This window comes from Pleurodeles waltl, chromosome 3_1 (assembly GCF_031143425.1).
Source record: "Pleurodeles waltl isolate 20211129_DDA chromosome 3_1, aPleWal1.hap1.20221129, whole genome shotgun sequence".
In the NCBI taxonomy this organism is placed as follows: Eukaryota; Metazoa; Chordata; class Amphibia; order Caudata; family Salamandridae; genus Pleurodeles; species Pleurodeles waltl.
In genome coordinates this window covers 373,718,895-373,733,467 of record NC_090440.1, presented here as the reverse complement: position 1 = coordinate 373,733,467, position 14,573 = coordinate 373,718,895, and the positions used below count along the sequence as shown (strand labels likewise).

General features: G+C 42.2%; 1 protein-coding gene across 1 annotated transcript in view; it reads left to right on the top strand.

Moving 5' to 3' along the window:
* FSD2 (fibronectin type III and SPRY domain containing 2) overlaps positions 1 to 14,573 on the top strand; it is a 382,625-nt gene that overhangs the window by 303,096 nt on the left and 64,956 nt on the right. The window contains exon 11 of the mRNA XM_069222558.1: positions 11,029 to 11,158. Coding sequence (XP_069078659.1) covers positions 11,029 to 11,158 — 130 coding nt within the window. The remainder of the gene's footprint in view (positions 1 to 11,028; positions 11,159 to 14,573) is intronic.

Below are 14,573 nucleotides of genomic sequence, written 5' to 3'. Positions count from 1 at the left end.
CAAAGTGGTTCGAAAGGTTCTAGAACACAACACAATAAAAATCCTACTCCAATTTATAGAAATAGAGAATGATTTAGTGAACAAAACACTACCAAAGACACAAAAATACAATAAGGGGAACTGGAGATATGATTTTTTTAAATCTTAAATAAGATAGCGCTGAAAAGGTTAAGTGCCAACCGTGGTTATCTGGCTGCACTTGACAAGTACCTAGACGCGATTTAAGGCTGACCGCAAAGGAGCACGGGTTGGATGCGAAATCAGCTCCAACCGAGTCAGAAGTTTTACCTTTGGACTTAGTTTCTGAAATGCAAGTCAAAAATACTCAGCTGGTCAATGCAGCAGACTGTGGCGAGAAGGGCTGTCTGTGGCCAGATAGCCATCAGACGAGGTCCTGTTGAAGCCGTTGACTTTTGTTGGGAAAGCTCAGAGCAGTACAAATTAAAAATATGCACTGAAGGAAGGCCTATTTCCAGCCAGAGGATTTGGGCGCCTTCAGCCTATGAAGAGTTCTCTGTTCGGACTTATGAACTTTTTGGGCCCCAGATTCCTCCAGAAGGGCAAGTCTGCAAGTTATAGTCAAACAAGGTGATGCCCTAATGACATTGATTTACAGCTGAATCTTTATCCCACCAGTAAGGTGCCTTCATCAGGTTGACTTGGCAGGCTTGTCCCGGAGGCTCTGCAGGTCTTTGGAACCAAAATTTCTTTTAGTGTCAGGTTTTTCAGGCATTTAGGAAGAGTACATTTTGACACAACCAAGAGTCCCAAGACCTCCGAAACAGCACTTGCGAGTCAAGACACAGTCCAGCAAAAACTACCATAAGGGTCCATGGAAGGTGCAGTTGTAACTGGTCAGCTGGGCCCTTCATGAAAAGGGGCTTCTTGCAGTTAGTTGTGTATCTGTAGCTTAACAGGTCAGCCAACTGACTCTTGGAGTCTATTTCATTGTCCTGAAAACAGGTGGGAGCAGGACCAGCCTTTCAGGCCTCCTCACAGGTCTCAATAGCAGGTGCAGTTCTACTTCTATCTTCCACAGCATCAGAGTGTTCTGAGCAGGGTGTCCAGGAGTGTTACATGCATGCCTAGCACTAGCTTATGGCTAGGGGTGACACCTGGTCCATCCTTTACCAATCGGGAAAAGGTTCCCTTGTGTAACCCAACCCGCTTTTGCAGCAGTCCCTTTGTGCCCTGATGCAAAGAATCCCACAGTGTGCATCTCCACCAAACCCTTCTCCCCTTGTGCAGAGCTTGTGTTCTCACCTCAGAGGGTGGCCAGGTACATAATCATCCCATCCTCTTTGGTCACCAGTTTCTGAAGGCAGCTCCTCTCCTACTGGGCTTGGTGCCTAATGACTAGAGAAACAAAGAATGGCCCTGCCCAGGTGTCATCTATCATTTGCCTTTGACAGGGTAGGCTTCTTTGAAGTTAAGCAGGTTTCTAAGTACAGCCTACGTGGTCATCTTGCCAGAAGACCAGAACATCTCTCTACAAGGTCTTTATCTCAAATCTGAGACACGTTTCCACCTCATCAAGGGGGCTATTCAAGGGAGCTAGTCAGCTCCTAAGCAACAATGGCAGAACATGAAAATGGACCTCCTTAGGCTTTTGACACAAAGATGGCATTTTAAAAGTACCATTTCTAAAATATTTATTGCAAATCAGAATTGAGTATGTAATAAATATTTTTTTAAAGTCCAAGGATGAAATTTGTAGGTGTTTCCTAGCCGGGTGGAACAGACAACACTACTACAGTGAAAATACCTTTTGGTGCCTTTTCAGTGTAAGGACATTTAAAATTAAATGTTTACATGCCCTACTTTTAAATACTATGCACCCTGCCTTATGGGTAGTAATGCCTACTTAGGGGTGACGTCTTAATATTGAAAAGGAAGGTTTTAAGCCTGTCAAAAGGCTTTTTGCCACAATAGGTGGCACAATTGGTGCTGCAGTCCACTACTGACATTTAACTTACCGGTCTAAGGTACACTTTGTATCAAATAGATGGGACGTATAGTTAAGTTAGATTTCCCAGTTAGGAACATAGCCAATTTCACTATACTTTAGGGGTCAAAGCACATGCACTGGGGCCTGTTTAGCAGAGTCCTTGTGTACGGGGTAAAAAACAGCAGCAGCATCAGTCCAAAACAAAGGGGTGATCATGCGAACAGAGGCATTTACCTACATCTTGTGTCTGTTTTTGGATCTGTTCACATGTTTTAGGGCAATTCACAAAGACATTTCTGAGTACTACTTCACATACTCATAAATGCCTTTGTGAATGGATGTTTTATGTCATTGTCAGGGCTAAGGTAATCCTGTTTGCCTCCAAAATTAATGCCAAAACTACGTGCTCCAATGAATCTTATGCATTATGATCAAGCCCTTGTTTCTAAACTGATGTGAGGTTATTTCTAATCCTAAGTGCCATAACTATGTATCTTGCCATAATAAAGAGCCCTAATAAGTAGATGAACTGTTACATCTATACCCCAGGAAGCCATAGCAGCTCCTACATTTTACTTGTTCAGAATCTCCAGGATAACCTTTTATCCAGGGTACACCTCCGTTGTGGTACCACTAGGGTGTACCGTGCTTCTAACAGGAAGAAAAGGTATATTACTACACTTGCACCACCACGCCTGACTGCACTGCCCTCCATTCTTCCACGTGGTCTAGCTGCCCCACTAATGAGGGGCAATTTTCACAAGCAGCTATGACAGGAAACTGAAAGGTTGGTGTCCAGACATAAGCCTGAGGTGGTGCCTGCCTTGCTCCAGATATAATTAATATACTGTACAGTAGCATAAAGCAGGAGATCACCTAGCTAGCTAAGGGGAGAATAGCCAAAAGCCTTATATGTCATATGGCTGCACAACCACACAACTTGGTCAGCGCTGTCTGAAAGATCAAAATCAACTTCTCCCCAAAGGGTGCTTTACCCACATTATAAAAGGGTAGACTAGCTCATAGGCTTACTCGAGCAGAGGTAAAAAGGGAATGAGAAACATCACTTCAAGCAATAATATAATTAAGAGGCAAACAGATAAGATCATAAAATATTGCTCTATGAAAGTCTACAAATGTATGACCTAGAAACCGCAAGAATGTAAAGTTCCCAATATGGGTCTGTAGTAAATAATGAGGGTACAAAGGGCCAGCTGTTCCAATCAAGATCCTTTTAATCAACCTACTGGAGCGGTATCCGCCTTTGCCAGCCACGCTCCAACCGCATTCCCTTTCAAATTACAACATTCTAAAATGACATGTTTGGAACACAAGCGCTCTTGAATGCGAGACAAGCACTCGTGAATATCAAATTCCAGATATGACACATCCTTCTCTGTCATTAATTTACACTACAAATGATAAACAATATGTAATACATAAAAGTCACCATTTTGTGGATAATATAACTAAGGAAAACAGCCACAATGTAAAACAAAAACAAAAAGAAAAGAAAAGTGAAAAATCATAGAAATTACATACGAATGTCAAATACAAGCTTTAAAATATGAGATTCTACCTAAAAATTAAACTATTTTCAATTCAACAATTTTTTATATTAATTTCAGTTCAACACACATTTTTTTAATGTATATTTTCAAAGAAAGTTTAGGTTTGACATTTGATTCTCTTATATAATAATCCAAATATGCAGGTGGTCCTCTCTCTCTCACTGCTCTGCTTTCCCTTCTGCTTCCATCCTCCTTCGTACCTATTTGCTCACTCACCCCATTTCTTTCATTACTACTCAGAGACAAACCTGGAGAGACGTCACAAAATGGTTTCTCAACTTCTCTCTCAGTTAACATAAAGCCACTGCAACCCTCTTTAACATCACTGACATTTTTCCTTGACCCCTCACTTACACTTCCCTTCTGGTATAGAGCCACTCTGCGTTCGTTCCACTTGGTTCCGTTGTCTAATACCACATAATAATCACTCACTTGCTTAACCTTGAAAGGACCACAGGACCGTAAATCAACCCAAACCCTTGCGTCCATACTTGACTTTCACCCAATCACCAACTTGTGTACCTGAACGTCTACTCAACTGTGAAATTTCCATGTGACAGTCCACCTTTACTAAACCATCCTCGAACCAACCAGGGACCAACTTTGTTCTGGCCTTACGTCCCCTCATGAACTCAAAAGGTGTCTTTCCCATGTCTCTGAGTTGAGTAGTGCGATGAGCCCAAATTGCCTCATGCACTGCTATATCAATGATTAGATTACTCTGCACAGCCAATTGAATTGTACCTTTAATCATACAGTTCATTCATTCAACAATGCCATTAGCTTGAGGATTATATAGTGCAATATGATTGTGCATGATGCCATTAGCCAACAAAAATTATTTCATTTCAACAGATGTCAATTCTGTACCATTGTCAGTAATAATAGTATGAGGACAACCTTCCCTCTAAAAAATATCTTTTAAAATGGCAGTGGTACTCCTTGTCGACACCTCTCTCATAAACACCACTTCCATCCATTTAGAAAACACGTCCACCGAGACTAAACCAAATCTCCGATTGTAGCCTATAAAAGGCAGTGGCCGTATAAAATCCCAACAAACGGTGTGCCACGCTTCGCCAGGATCTTCAATATGACCCATCAATGGCTGCTTCTGAAGTATTAATCTTTTTTCACTCTCCCTACAATGAATACACTCTTGTACCCACTGGGCACTTTGCACCTCAATACCAGGCCACCCAAACTTTCTTTAACACTTATTTGAGTCAACGTTTGGCCTAAATGTCCTTTGTGTGCCAATTGTATCATTCTCCTTCTTCCGTTCTCCGGAGGTACAAACTTGTCACCTCTCAGCACTACCCCACCATCACTCAACGACAGTTCATCCAAAACTTGAATATAGGGTCTCACCGATACCGCAACTGCACTCTCTCTGTTTGTACCCTCAACAATCATCTTACCTACACACTGTAAAACAGAATCATTCAACATCCTTTGTAGCCATTCCATTTTAGAAAAAACACCCAATCCATGTTGCACTATATCCTCCATCCATGCTACTGTTCCTTCTTCTCCCTTTATCAAAACTGCCTCACCATCAACCAACTTCCAATCAACTGCGAGCTGTGAAAGAGGGTCAGCCTGAACATTTTGTCATCCTTGAATGTATTCAACATTATACAAATACTCCTGTAAACGAGCCGCCAACCTGGCCAATCTTGCAGAACCTTTTCCCGCCCCTCCTGCTGACAATACATTTATTAGAGGCTTGTGATCTGTTCTCAATTTGAAACTGATGCCCCACAAAAACATCCTGAAGTATTTGACTGACCAGGCAGCTGCTAAGGCCTCTCACTCAATCACCAAGTAATTTATTTTGCCTTCAGTGAGTGAGCACGAGGCAAAAGCCACCGTCCTTTCAACACCTTGTGCAATTGAGATAATACTGCACCCACACCAGACGCACCTGCATCCACAGTGACAATAGTAGGGAATGATGTATTAAAGGGTACCAAAATTCTTGCAGTACATACTTCATGTTTTATATTGTCAAAACATGCTTGTTGTACTTCTGACCATATGAAACTGCAATCTTTGCGCAACAACACTCTCAACCCCTCTGGTTTGTCTGTAAAGTTTTCAACAAACTTTGAATAATATTCTATGAGTCCCATGAAGGATCTTAATTCATCTTTGTTTTTCGGACACAGAGACAGCTTTGTAGCCTCCAACAGAATGCTTTTTGGCTTTACTCCTTCACCAGAAATTGTGTGGCCCAAATACTCAATCTCCTTACTCAAATAGACACATTTCTCGTTACGCAGAGTAAGTCCCACCTCCAAAAGTTTTTTAAGCACCCTTCTCAAAATGTAATTGTGTTCTATAACAGTTGGTGCAAATACCAAAATGTCATCGTAGAAAAATACAACGTTGTTGAAGCCCTCACACACATGCGACATCATACACTGGAAGACACTCGCAGCTGATCATAGACCGAAGGGCATTCTGACGAAACAAAAAGTGCCATCCATGGTGATGACTACTGTAACATCCTGCGAACTGTGATGTAAACGGATCTGTTGGTAAGCACTCTTAAGGTCTAATTTAAAAAAGAACTTGCCACCATTGAGTAACATAATGAGTTCATTAATATTGGGCAGAGGAAAATTATCGGTTACAATGTTCTGATTAACACTGCGAAGGTCCACACAAAATTTCAATTGGTAATTGGATTTTTTTTGTGATAACTACGGGCGAAACTCAATCAGAAGCTTCCACAGGTTCAATGACCCCCTGATTTAACATATCTTTCAACATATTACTAACCTCCTCTCTGACTACAATGGGTACCTTCCTACCTTTGTTTTACTGCAACTGCTCCTGGCTTCATGCAAATTTTATGCACATAGCCCTTTATCTCTCCCAACACTTCTTGAAACTCTTCTTTTACTTCTTCAAGAATAACTTTCACATCACCATCTTCAACAATTAAAATTTGTTCTAAACCTCTTGGATTCACAATTATATTAAGGTCGTATTGGTGCATCCAACCTAATATTGGTGGTCTGCTCTCAGTCACATACACCTTGCCATAGGTTTCTCTCGTTTTGAAGCGTATCACAGTTGTGAAGAACCCCAAAATCTCAATTTCTTCCCCTTGATAACCACCTGGACAAATGTATTTTGCTGTCAACTCAAGTTGTGGCCAGTTCCCCAGAAAAACATCTTTAGGAATAATAGTATATTTTGGTCCAGTATCCACCATTAATTCTACATTTATATTTTCAATGATGAACAAAGCTTGGGCCTATTTTCCCTTCTTTCACTATTCATTTTGTTGCCCTCACCTAAGCTAAGTATGTGATCAGATGGCTCGCATCTCTCTTCACACGCCGCCACACCCTTCAACTTAGGCCATTCAACGCACATGTGTTCAAAGTGGCCTTTGCGTCCACACTTCCTGCACTATGGCATAACATTCTTTAGATTCACTGTTGTGTAAATTACTACCACACCTGTTGCACTTCTTCTTATTAGGGATGGATTTCTGTATATTTTGTGAACTTTTTGTACTTTTTGTCCCACAACACCTACACTACCACAATTGCTTTCCACTCCACCTACAATTTCCTGTGTCAATTGTTGTTCTCCACCTCCAGTGCCATGCTGCCCCATTTCTTTCATGCATAATTCTGATTACTCGACCACCTTGGCCATGCCAATAGCGTCTTTCAAACTAGGATTCTTTGCAGCCCACAATCTTTCTTGAATCTTTCTACTCTTGCACTGAACCATTAACTGATCGCTAATCATTTCTTCACACATGCCATCAAACTGGCATTTCACAGATAACTCTCTCAGTCTGGACAGAAACTAATCAATAGACTCGTCCACCCTCTGTCGTTGGGTATAAAACTTATACCTTGCCAGCACTACATTAGTCTCCTTCGCAAACCTATTGTTTAATCTCATTCTAGCTTTTCTGTATTCATCAGTAATGCGAGCTCCATTATCTGTAGCAACAGGCAGGAATTTAAATAGTATCTGCGCCTCTGACCCTAAGCAATTTAACAAAATAGCTTTTTTGAGGGCAGCGCTAAAATCCTCGCTATCTAATGCCAACAAATAATTATCAAAAATTTCTATTCAGTCTTCCCACTGGATCGCTGGTACACCCTGATGCATTAGGAAACATGGTGGTGCAGAAATTGAGACGTGTTCCATAACGAGTTAGTACTAAATAAAAACAGTACAAAATACGAAAACAGATCCCTCAACGTAATGTCACTGAACAATAACGCCAACACGCAAGTTTATTGTCTGTGACAATAGTGTTTTGAAGGTGTGCGCATCACCGTGTAGAAAAATTAAGTGCACACACTGCTGGTCCTAGGATGTGGGGTGTGCATATCACTGTGCTCGAAATTTAAAGCTGAACATGTCCAGTGAACTTCCGAGTAAATCAGTGGTGCTTCCTGCTTAACTTTAAAATAAGCGTTGCCCCATTAAATGTGCATTGCTCCTTTAAGAAAATATAACGCCGCCTCTTCAAGACCGGAAGCGCTAAGGGTATGCTGCAGAGCAACATTATTCTTTGGACAAACGTTATTCTTTGGCGAACTACCCCTTGAGGCAGACCGTTTGCTCCTTATTGCGCTGTTCCTCACGTGGCCTTAATGAATACCATGCTCACAGTTCCTGATTTTTATGGACGCATACTGGAAGGTATGTAAAGCAAGATAATATCACTAACACGTACACCCTGCCGCCGATCCTGCTCACATGATCCTGTTGCCGTTGCGCTTGTTGCTTGTCGCTGGGTTCTGTTCCGCTCAGTAGGCTGATGTCACCAATTAACACTCGTTGCCAAATAATGTGGTAAATAATGAGAGTACAAAGGGCCAGCTGTTCAAATCAAGATCCTTTTAATCGACCTACTGGAGCGGTACCCACACACCATGCCAACTGGAATGGCATGGTGAGCAAACAAAACTGATGGATTAAACCCAGATCTGTGACTGAGGGTGAAAGTTTGATTTGTTCTACATTCCGTCCATCAACTGTACTTTTTGTGTTTGTCGCCCCAAGTGGGAAGGGTATGCCCAGATGTGGGTACCGTGCTCACTATGCCACCAGATTCAAGCTAGCCTGGCTGAAGAGAGGTGTTACCCCGAAACCGGTCCCAGGATGCTTGTTTCTGATACAGGGAGGACATGGTCTGGGAGTTCGAGCTGAACTGTTCCCAGGGGGAACAGGATCAAGACTGATTTGCATGTGACTGTGTCCAAACTGGAATGGCATGGTGAGCAAAAAAACTGATAGATTAAACCCAGATCTGTGACTGGGGGTGAATGTTTGATTTGTTCTACATTCGGCAATCAACTGTTCTTTTTGCGTTTGTCACCCCAAGTGGGAAGGGTATGCCCAGACATGGGTCCCATGCTCACTATGCCACCAGATTCAAGCTAGCCTGGCTGAAGAGGGTTGTTACCCCGAAACCGGTCCCAGGATGCTTGTTTCTGATCCAGGGAGGACATGGTCTGGCAGTTCGAGCTGGACTGTTCCCAGGGGGAACAGGTTCAAGACTGATTTGCATATGACTGGGTCCAAACTGGAATGGCGAGCAAAAAAACTGATGGATTAAACCCAGATCTGTGACTGAGGATGAATGTTTGATTTGTTCTACATTCCGTCCATCAACAACTTTTTGCGTTTGTTGCCCCAAATGGGAAGGGTATGCCCAGATGTGGGTACCGTGCTCACTATGCCACCAGATTCAAGCTAGCCTGGCTGAAGAGGGCTGTTACCCTGAAACCGGTCCCAGGATGCTTGTTTCTGGTCCAGGGAGGACCTGGTCTGGCAGTTCGGGTTGGACTGTTCCCAGGGGGAACAGGATCAAGACTGATTTACATATGATTGTGTTCAAACTGGAATGGCATGGTGAGCAAAAAAACTGATGGATAAAACCCAGATCTGTGACTGGGGGTGAATGTTTGATTTGTTCTACATTCCGTCCATTAACTGTTCTTTTTGTGGTATCCGCCTTTGCCAGCCACACTCCAACCGCTTTCACTTTCAAAATACAACATTCTAAAATGACATGTTTGGAACACGGGCGCTCTTGAATGCGAGACAAGCGCTCGTGAATATCAAATTCCACATATGACAGGGTCAATCCCTGCATCCTTCAAAATCATGGAAGGTGTCCATGCCCCTTTCTATGGGTGAGCTAACTTTTCTACCATTTCCAGGATAAGACCAAGTGTTTGATTTCAGTTTGTGAATGTCCACAAGCATACACATTTCTGGGTTTTCCTAAAACAGCGTCTTGTAGCACCCCTTTAAGCACTTTGGGTACAGTGCACATTTCTTGAGTTTCAGTCTGGGAGTCCAGTTGTCTGCCCCCTGAGCCTCGCCACCCCCAATCCATTGATTACGCAAACGTGTGTGGGTCTCACGTGTCTATGTTGTACTCCTACCACGATTCTGTACACCATGTTGAGAACATTCCATTCTTTATTATAATTACTCCTACAGAGTCCACTGACTCATTTTTGTTTCATCCTTGTATTCTTTACGTTTCCTCGTAGGACCCTTTCCTCTGATTGCTTCGTCCTCCAGAAGTATTTCACCTTCAGGGAGACCTTTATGCTACTTTCTTTAGTAGATCTCTTACACATAACAACGCTGCCTCACAGTCTGAATCAGTGACTCATCGAGCAACTGCATACCAGCAGCCCTTCATAGTCGACGTGTACAAATTCGAGATACCAAACCAGGGCCTCGTTTAACAGGCATATCTTCTCGTGTTCCCTTTTGGAAGCCTCAAATATATTATCATGTCCTCATGATGTCTACATTTTGTCACCAGCTTGCAAATGTGAAGTTCACCTCTGTGCAGGATCATAACGAGCGTGTCATTTACATACTGCACAGAACTTGACTGCTCACCCTCCAATCTACATGACACAGGATGCTTGTTTTCCTTCCAGTCTGCATAGGTATAGGCTTGAGGACTGTACTGCCCCTTGTCCAGTATGAACGCTCTGCATGAGGTTGGTCTGGGTCCAATGCTTAATTTGTGCTTGTTGTTTCCGGTGCTGAGCACCAGCACTTATTTTTGAGGGCCGGGGCTTATTCTTCTGCCTCAAGCATTTGCTGTGAGCAAAAGACACATATGGGAAAGACGGATGAAGGGAAAAACGAAAATGTATCACAAAGGGAGGAAGTAGAAAGCTGCAAGAGTGAGCTGAAGGGGCAGGGAGTGGCTTTATATGGATTAAAGAGGCCTGAGATGGCTCCAGGACTATGCCGCCTCAGTATTCCATGTTCACATATTTAATTGCAGCAGCCGCGTATTTAAAAGGAGAGCTTTGAGCACCAGCACCTTTTTATTTACAAATTAGGCACTGTCTGGGTCCCAGCCAAGATGGGGGACCTGGGACTTCATGAGAGAACATAAGAAGGCACAAAGTCTGCTGTAGCAGGAGGTCTAGGTGCAGATATTTGTCCCCATTTCTAAACGTGGTCTTTTTATTTTTTCTGCAGGCACTTTCTTTCACCTTAATGAAACTACAGCACACCCCTTGCTATCTATACTTGATGATGGTCTTACAATCTCATGTGAGGAAGAGGAAAGTTTCGGAGACTTGCCATATCACTATAACAGCTTTACTAGGTATGTATGCTTCGAACATATATTTCAGTATTTTACCTTAAGCGGTGACATATCTCGATGATTTACTGTGACCATGTAAAGCGCTCCGATGCCTTTTGACTGGGTGCATGCTATAGAAATGCCATGTGCGTACATACTAGTGACATCTGTGTACAACTTGTAGGTCACAACTTCAAATGTATTCAGGCTTTTATCATTCCAGTTCAGACAAGGGAAACTTTAGTCAAGTGATAGTAACACTTGCTGTAAACCGCTTTACCCAATAGAAAACCTGTATCCTGAAACACTACATAAAAACAAGTTATTATATCCCACGGTTTATATTTTGATAATTAAATGTTTCAGCCATTTTTAAAAGTGATAAGCAAGTCTCCCTTGCACAGTTTTGAAGGAATTTCAGCTAAATCAAACCAGCCCTTTTCTAACCACATCATCTCGCAAGCGATACGCATGCGCTAGCGCAGGCTCGACTCTAAAAAAAATATTATAAGAAACCCTCAATACTAACCCAATCCTTATCTGGTTTTTCCTCTATGATCTGGGAAGACAACCAGTTGAGTAACTTTCTTTTTTATAACCATCGTTATATACAAGCACCCGGAAGGGCATGCCACCAGTACCGTCCCAAATGTCACGCATGTACCCACTCTTACACTGTTTTCTAAAGTGCTTTATCATCCAACCTGGATTATGTCAGCGCTAAAGAAACAGCCAAATAAATAAGAATAACCTTTGACCTCCTCGTTCCCTTTTTCTGCCACCCCAGACTTGCCTTTCATACATGCCTGCTACAGAGTGTCGATTGGAGGCGATGTGTACACCTAACCACACACCACGTACTCTCCAGGCCTGCTCATGCCTTGCATTCCCTTTGAAGATAGGGTTTTAGGGTCTGCTTTTCATGATGTGTGGAGGGTGCTGCATTCCATGTTCTTAACTTCGGGACGCACTCTTGCCTCCCTCTCATCTTCCATGCAGAGTAGCCCCACCGCCCATCCGCAATAAAACACCTGGCCCCTTATCCATAAGGCACCCTAGTGACAAACAATATACCAGAATATCGAGCATTGATAAAGTGCACGCAGGAACCGAAACTGTATCTCAGATCTGTAACAATAGCTGTTATTACAACCCAATTCAGTGGCACATATTGTATTAACTCAGAATGCAGAGTTGCTCCTGTTGGTAACGCACTCTGCAGCAAGCACTCAGCACCCTGAGCTACAAGTTCCACACCTACTACTCCCCTATGGGCCAAAAAATAAGGCCAAAGAACAACCTGTAATTCACATTATGAGAATAGATTAACGGGAAGGAATGGAATTCATAATTATACGTTCATAGATGTACACATATGTATTTACAGATATGTATTTCATTTGCAACATGTACATGCATTTAAAGTTGAGTACCTAAAATCATGCCTATGCATGTACACATTTATGAATATGTGTACACACACCTAAAATAAAATTTTGCAATTTTGTTTATCCTGGTGAGCACGTTTTTTGCCAGTCACGTGCCTTCTGTTTGCAGGGCAGGAGAGATTAAATAGAACAAAATATTTCTTCAGTGATGTCAGAAGCAGCCCACGAGCACTGCTTAAGTTGCATCAATCAGTGCTTGGCTCCTGCTCCACTGTCAGGAACGGAAATTATGACATGCCAGCCATGACCAACTTCGAGGCCGTGAATAAGAGTGCCACTCAATCCAAAAAGTGATACGCGACAGGCGGGCTCCAAGCCCTTTTGTAATTACAACAGCATCTCGCAAGCAATACGTATGTTCTGGCGCATGCTATCGGAGGCTCGACCCTAAAAATGGCATTCTGCATCAGCAAAAGCAAATTAAATTTGTCTTCCACTCAGCTCGGCAATTAGCTCTGGTTCCTCTGCTGGAGCTGGGTGAAAAGTTTATAAATCTGCCACATAGTATGGGTTATTTAGCTATCTGAGCAAATACGCACAACTATTGGACAATATTTAAAGTCAAGAAGGAGTTCTCACAAAAAAGATGGGCTTAGCTTTACCGATGCCAGACAGAACGCTCGAAGGTATGCGATGTAACCATTTTGAGGTACTTAAACAATTCATCCGCTCCCGATTTACAGATTTAATTAAATTAAGTATTAATTCCACTATATCAAATCGTAATGTAGGTAAACTACAAATTGGGAAAACTGGTGTAATAATACAATAACGTCTATCACTTACTTTGTTGAATTATCACATTATATAATTACATTAAATAATGATTGTCAAAATGAAAATTACTTAAACGTCTAGATGGGACAAAATATCACAGAATGTAGAAGAAGAATTGATTAGCACCAAGAGATTTCTATGGGTGATCTACATTTTGCCTCAAAATGTAAAATTTGGGGCAAGTATTTCTGCGCCATTACCACGTTGTTAAGCATTTTTTTTCATATAGGATCGGGACTCATGCCGCGTTCTGTGGTAATGCACAGTTTTGCCAAAGCTTTCCCCAAATTCAGGCCCATATTGCATACATATTTCAAGCTGCTTTCTGCAAATGGGTATGCTCCTAGAAACACTAGGCCAATTGCAAACCGGTTTCGGGAAAAACTGCGAGATTTTAACCCGTATTTATACTTTTTTTGGCGCCGCATTTGCGCCGCTTTTTGACGCAAAACGGCGCAAACCTACAAAATCCAATGGTATTTTGAAAGTTTGCGCCGTTTTTGCGTCAAAAAACGACGCAAATGCGGCGTAAAAAAAGTATAAATACGGGCCTTATTTAGGGTGAAAACAAAACTACCAACCCACTTGTGATTGGTCACTTAAAGCGAATCCGTTTCTAAGCCCCTCTGCAGTTTACCTACCAGCGAAATGCACGTGATTCATTTGGGCAAATACAGGAACCCTGCAGACTTCAAATTATGGATGTGACCATTTTATATGCATGTTTTAAAAAACAGCCTAATTCAAAATGACTGTTGCTTCTTGCCATCTGTTGGATACGTTTTTATAAAGTGCTGGCTTTTTTGGCAAAAAGTACTGCACGAGGTCTCCGGAAACACGTTGTCCATTCATACAGTAAAGGTATGAGCGGAGAACTGATTTTGCTACTTCAATTTCATTTTAGGTTGAGATGAAATTATGTGTGGGTTTACCCTGCAGGATAAGTGAGTTTGTGAACGTGGCACATAATTCAATATAATCAATATATGGGCCAAGCACTGATAAGTACTGACACTTAAGCTGTGGGAAGTATTGTATAGCTCTGGAAGTACCATGTCAAAATAATTAGTGGCAAAGTCAACGCGCTTGGTTTTTGGATGCTGTACACACACCAAGGCACAAAAGGTTTATTAGCATGGATCGTGCACATAGAGGCAGAGCGACGCATGTACAGAACCACTGCACGCAAAAATCAATATATCTACAGACAC